Below are 6,000 nucleotides of genomic sequence, written 5' to 3' on the forward strand. Positions count from 1 at the left end.
AAAAAAAAAAAAACTAGCGTGCAACACAAAACCAAAATTCATTTAACCACACTGGTTTTGTAGCCCATATTCAATTCCATTGTCATTTGTCCCCACTATGATGGGTGAACTAACTCAGCTCCAGCTAATGGGTCAATGTGCCCCCAAAGATGTAAGGGAGGGATAAAATAAACATATTGTAACTGTGAATAATTGACCAGGATAGCAACCACTCACATATGCCACATATCATGGTGAATATACAACATCTGTTGATAGGTTTTTGCTTGGTTTTGCATTGACCAAAAGCAGACCTCAAATCGGCATCTCCATTGCCACTACCATCACCAGGATTTTATCATAGGTTATAGTAGTCGGCAGAGTCTCACACATACACACTCTCACAATGATGGCAACAAAACGGTGAAAAGGACCAATATAATAACAATTTGCGGGACAGTATTAACAACTGAACTGCACTGAACCCAATTCTACTGAAGTATTTTTTCATAGATTTTTGTTTTTTGTTTTCAGTAAGGGACGGTGGATTCATGCGAGAAAAAACTAACGTGGTGTTTGTAATGTACACAAAGAAAATTTCATTGGAATTGAGTCAAAATTGATGTCATCCACTACAACCCAACCTAACTTTCTCTCACCGCAATGTGAAAAGCCGTTCGGACTGGGCTATAAAAAGGAGGTCCTTGTTATTCAGCTAAAAGATGGAATCGAACAGCAGTCAGTGAGAAGAGAGAAGCTCACCACTGTGGTATCTCAATGGACTAATTTGTCTAAGTTAGCCTGTAAAAAACGGGTTGCAACTATAACTAACCTAATTTATGGGTAGTCAAAAGATTGTTATGGTTTCTTGACAATAGATGTCGTTGAAGTTGTCATTCTTAAGTGCTTCGTTTCATTCTTTTACATTTTGGTGCTGAAGGAAAATGAAATCGGAACAGAGAACATGATACGGAATGTGAATGAAATGTGATAGTAGTGTAAATAATAGCGAACACGTGGTGGAGATCAAGACATGGTAGCATAGCTAGGATTGATGACTCAAAAGCTGGATCAGAAAGAAATCATCCACACTGAAAAACTACTTACGTGGTATTAAATATTATGCAAACTAAATTTTAGGATGCTCAATTTACACAATATTAAGGGAAAATTTTTTTAAAATAATGAAATTTTAATTAAAAGAAAGTTTGTAATCATTGTTTAAATTTTTTTTAAATTAATTAGTTTAAATCCGTTAAAATCGTATGTCTTTAAGCAAAGGCGAATTTTCCTTAAAGTAAGGAAACATATTTTTGATTAAAAAAAAACGTTGTTACATTGACTAAAATATTGAATGTTTATATTTATGTTAAAAAAGCTTCAAATACAGGCTAAGGCTTATTTGAGGATATTGTATCTTTGGTTTAAAATTTTGTTGGAATTAAGAAAACATTTTTACCTTTGAAGTATTAGATATAATTAGGATTTTTAAATTGACATTTATTTGTATGTGAATAGCATTATTATTATTATTAATATACCGGGAAAATAGAACTCATATTCGATAAATGAGATCTGTATCCCAATTTTAATTTTTTCAGTCCTAGATTTAAAGCCAGATAGGTCACTTAACAAATGTCTTTATTTTAAGGTCGCATCTTTGTCTCGGAATCAATATTAAAATCCGTAAAGGATGGTCGAAATCTTTGGATCCAAGTAAACTTTTTTGAGTGCACTATGGGCTTCTCCATCCTGGTTCATCAATTGATTGGATTGAAGCAAGAAATGAGAGGTGTCGATGCGCCCACATATAGGCCCTACTTTACACCATCGGACAACAAATTTTTTCGCATACAAAGAGTTCAATCTCCAAAGCGCTATCAACACGGCTCAAAAAAGTGTCGCAATAAAAGATGATATTCTAATTTAAACAAGTATATACGGCCGTAAGTTCGGCCAGGCCGAATCTTATGTACCCTCCACCATGGATTGCGTAGAAACTTATACGAAAGAATGTCATCCACAATCGAATTACTTGGGTTGTGGAATCTTAAAACTTCTTAACATCGTTTTCTAAATTGTGAGTTAGTCCATACGTGGTATATATTAGACAAAAAAGTTATGTATAGGTAAGTCTACAAATAATTACGAATCGATATGGACTTTTTGCACGATACGTAGAGAGCCAGAATTTTAATATGGGGGTCGCTTATGTGGGGGCTATATAGAATTATGAACTTGATATGGACCAATTTTTGTGTGATTGGGGATCGATTTATCTGAGAGCTACATATAACTGTAGACCGATATGGACCTAGTTAGGCATGGTTGTTAACGGCCATATACTAGCACAATGTACCAAATTTCAACCGAATCGGATGAAATTTGCTTCTCTTAGCTAAATCTGGGGATCGGTTTATATGGGAGCTATATATAATTATGGACTGATATGAACCAATTCCTGCATGGTTGTTGGATAAAATATACTAACATCACGTACCAAATTTCAACCGAATCGGATGAATTTTGCTGTTACGGAGGTCAAATTTGGGGATCGGTTTACTTGGGGTCTATATATAATTATGGACCGATTTCGACCAATGTTTGCATGGGTGTTTGAGGCCATATATTAACACCACGTACCAAATATGGACTGAATCAGATGAATTTTGGTCTTCCAAGAGGCTCCGGAGGTCAAATCTGGTGATCGGTTTATATGGCGGCTATATATAATTATGGACCGATGTTGACCAATTTTTGCATGGTCATTAGAGACCATATACTTACATCATGTACCAAATTTCAGCCGGATCGGATGAAGTTTGCTGCTCTTAGGGGCTCCGCAAGCCAAATCGGGGGATCAGTTTATATGGAGGCTATACATAATTATGCACTGATGTAGACCAATTTTTGCATGGTTGTTAGATACCATATACTAACACTATGTACCAAATTTCAGCCAGATCGGATGAAATTAGCTTCTCTTAGAGGCTCCGCAAGCCAAATCTGGGGATCGGTTTATATGGGGGCTATATATAATTATGGACCAATGTGGACCAATTTTTGCATGGTTGTTAGAGACCATATACTAATAGCCGGATCGGATGAAATTTGCTTCTCTTAGAGGCTCCGCAAGCCAAATTTGGGGGTCCGTTTATATGGGGGCTATATATAATTATGGACCGATGTGGAGCAATTTTAGCATGGATTTTAAAGACCATATACCAAAAGCATGTACCAAATTTCAGCCGGATCGGATGAAATTTGCTTCTCTTAGAGGATTCGTAAGCCAAATTTGGGGATCGGTTTATATGGGGGCTATATATAATTATGGACCGATGTGGACCAATTTTTGAATGGCTGTTAGAGACCATATACTAACACCAAGTACCATCAGCCGGATCGGATGAAATTTGCTTCTCTTTGAGGATTCGTAAGCCAAATTTGGGGGTCCGTTTATATGGGGGCTATACGTAAAAGTGGACCGATATGGCCCATTTGCAATAGCATCCGACCTACATCAATAACAGCTACTTGTGCCAAGTTTCAAGTCAATAGCTTGTTTCGTTCGGAAGTTAGCGTGATTTCAACAGACGGACGGACGGACGGACATGCTCACATCGACTCAGAATTTCACCACGACCCAGAATATATATACTTTATGGGGTCTTAGAGCAATATTTCGATATGTTACAAACGGAATGACAAAGTTAATATACCCCCCCTCCCCCCCATGAAATTATGAAGTTGCGTGATTTCTTTAATTTTTACCATTTTATTTCCCTTTTAATCGAAAATCACACCATGGAATTTGCTGTTCATGAGAGAATTCGGTATAGCTACAACAGAAAAAATGTCATTGCATATTTTCAGGAGTCATAGATATCCCTTTGATAAATATTTTTGAGAAGGGGCACATTCTCGAAATTATAGTATTGAACGCGTTAGTCCTATTTTATGCCAAGACACCGATTACACCCGAAATTGAAAAGGATCCATGGTCAAAATTTATGACCACTATTGCTTTAAACAAGAAAAAAAAGTGCCATAAAATATCAAAAGGATGGCACAAAAATTTAAAAAGTGTGGCATTTGCTATCATAATAACAAAAATTGCACAAAAGAGTTAACGATTAAAAACGGGACCAATTTGCCTCAAAACTGGCACAACAGAAGTACTTTATATCAGAATTTCAATCGAACACAAAATTTTTTCAATGAATTTTCCCCTTTCAGTAAGTGATTTCGGACACGCCTATAAAAAGGAAGTCCCTTATCAATGAGCCAAACATGGAATAAGGCCGCTAACATTGATAAAAGAAAAGTTCACCACATGTGGTATAAAAAATTGAATGAATAGTCTAAGTGAGCTTGAAATAATACCGGGCCACTAAACCTAATCTAACCTTAACAGATGGAATAATGTTTCTAGTGGAAAAATCGACAAACAGGGTTGACCAGGTTAGATGAAAGGGCTTAGTGACTTTTCTTTAAAAATTCGTACAGTAGAAACGAATAAAAACAAAACAAAATTTTTCTCAAAAAAATAACTAGACTTTTTACAATTCCTGCCTTTTCTCATATCTTGCAGTCACTGTTCATGAATGTCCTTTTTTTGTTTACATTTCATCCATCCAAATGGTATCATAGAAATTTGCGTTTTATTCTTTTTTCGTTTTTTTTTCGGTTTTGTCAAGTCCACTCACTTGAAATTTGCATAAATGCTACTTTCCAATGCATCACACATATAATGGTCAAATTTGGACACGTTTGTGGAGTATCATGTCTCGTTTTGATGCCGGCTGTTGTCTATCTATGGCCCTCGAATAAATATACATATGTTAACATTTATCATGTTCCAAGCGAAAATTGAAAAACGACCAAGCCATAAGCAGCCACTCTTAGTCCACTCAATAAAAGATGCTTGAATTGTAAACGAGGATAGGCTAACAAAAGAACCCCCTTCAAACAAAAAGCAAAGCTATTGGCCATTGTTAACAGGACATGAAAATGTCGGTGGGGGCATTTACAAAATTCTGATACTTACTGTTAAGCGACGATGATGGCCCAATTGAACCACCTGCTACGATAACCCCATTGCCACTGAGCACTGTACCTTTGTTGTTGGCCGCATTGCTGGCAATGGAGGTCTTTGGTATGTGATGATGCATGCTGCTGGCTCCACCGTTGACGGCATTTCCGTTATGCAAAATGCTGCCACTGCCAATTTGTTGTGGTATTATGATTTTATTGGTGGAGTCCCCCACTCTTGCTGATAGCAGTAGGAGGGCCCCAATTAAGTACCAGGGGCCCATCAACTCGACACTGGTTGTCGATGCAGATACTGTCGTCGTCGTTGTTGTTGTTGTCTTTGGCTGTTTCCCTTAACGTTTAGTTGATATTGCTGGTGTTTCGAATTTAGTCGTTGATGCTGTTGTTCTATTCCTCGTATGCTTGTGTTATGGCCAAAATCAAATAAGCCTATGCCACCATGAATGTTGCAATGCTGCAACAACATTATTTTAACACATTCAGTGGACATGCAATGATTACAAAGGTCTCATCATCATCATCGTATCATTGTTTTGTATGGGAGAATTGAAATCATGTCGATGCTTGGGTTTTAAATTCTAACAATGAAATTCGTTGTTTTCGTTTTGCTCTCTTTTACCGGTTATATTTTAAATTATTAAGATGAGCCTACTTTTAGGCTGCTGAATATCTGCAAAAAATATAAAGTATGATTTTAGGCATTAGTTTATTTTATAAAGAAAGTTGTTTTTATGAAGAATATATAAATTCACTATCAAATTGAGAGATTTTTATTGTTGTACTTGGAAATACAGTTTTTTAGCTCTATTTAAAATAAGTTACGATTGCTGTAATACAAATCTGTGTTCCCTTTTCCCAACCCAAATGAAATAATAGTATTTCAGTCCCATGGAATTCTCTGGACCACATTTAATCGATGGGGCGAGTCCATCACTGAGAAATGGCACTTTGGTACTTCGCATTTCCCGG

At 36.6% G+C, this 6,000-nt stretch overlaps 1 protein-coding gene across 1 annotated transcript in view; it reads right to left on the minus strand.

The window, feature by feature from the left end:
- Positions 1 to 5,686, minus strand: part of LOC142224432 (uncharacterized) — a 51,901-nt gene extending 46,215 nt beyond the window's left edge. The window contains exon 1 of the mRNA XM_075294205.1: positions 5,027 to 5,686. Within this exon, the coding sequence (XP_075150320.1) occupies positions 5,027 to 5,294 (268 nt within the window). The 5' untranslated portion in view covers positions 5,295 to 5,686. The remainder of the gene's footprint in view (positions 1 to 5,026) is intronic.
- Positions 5,687 to 6,000: the final 314 nt, after the last annotated feature.

Source organism: Haematobia irritans, chromosome 2 (assembly GCF_050003625.1).
Source record: "Haematobia irritans isolate KBUSLIRL chromosome 2, ASM5000362v1, whole genome shotgun sequence".
NCBI classification, from domain to species: Eukaryota; Metazoa; Arthropoda; class Insecta; order Diptera; family Muscidae; genus Haematobia; species Haematobia irritans.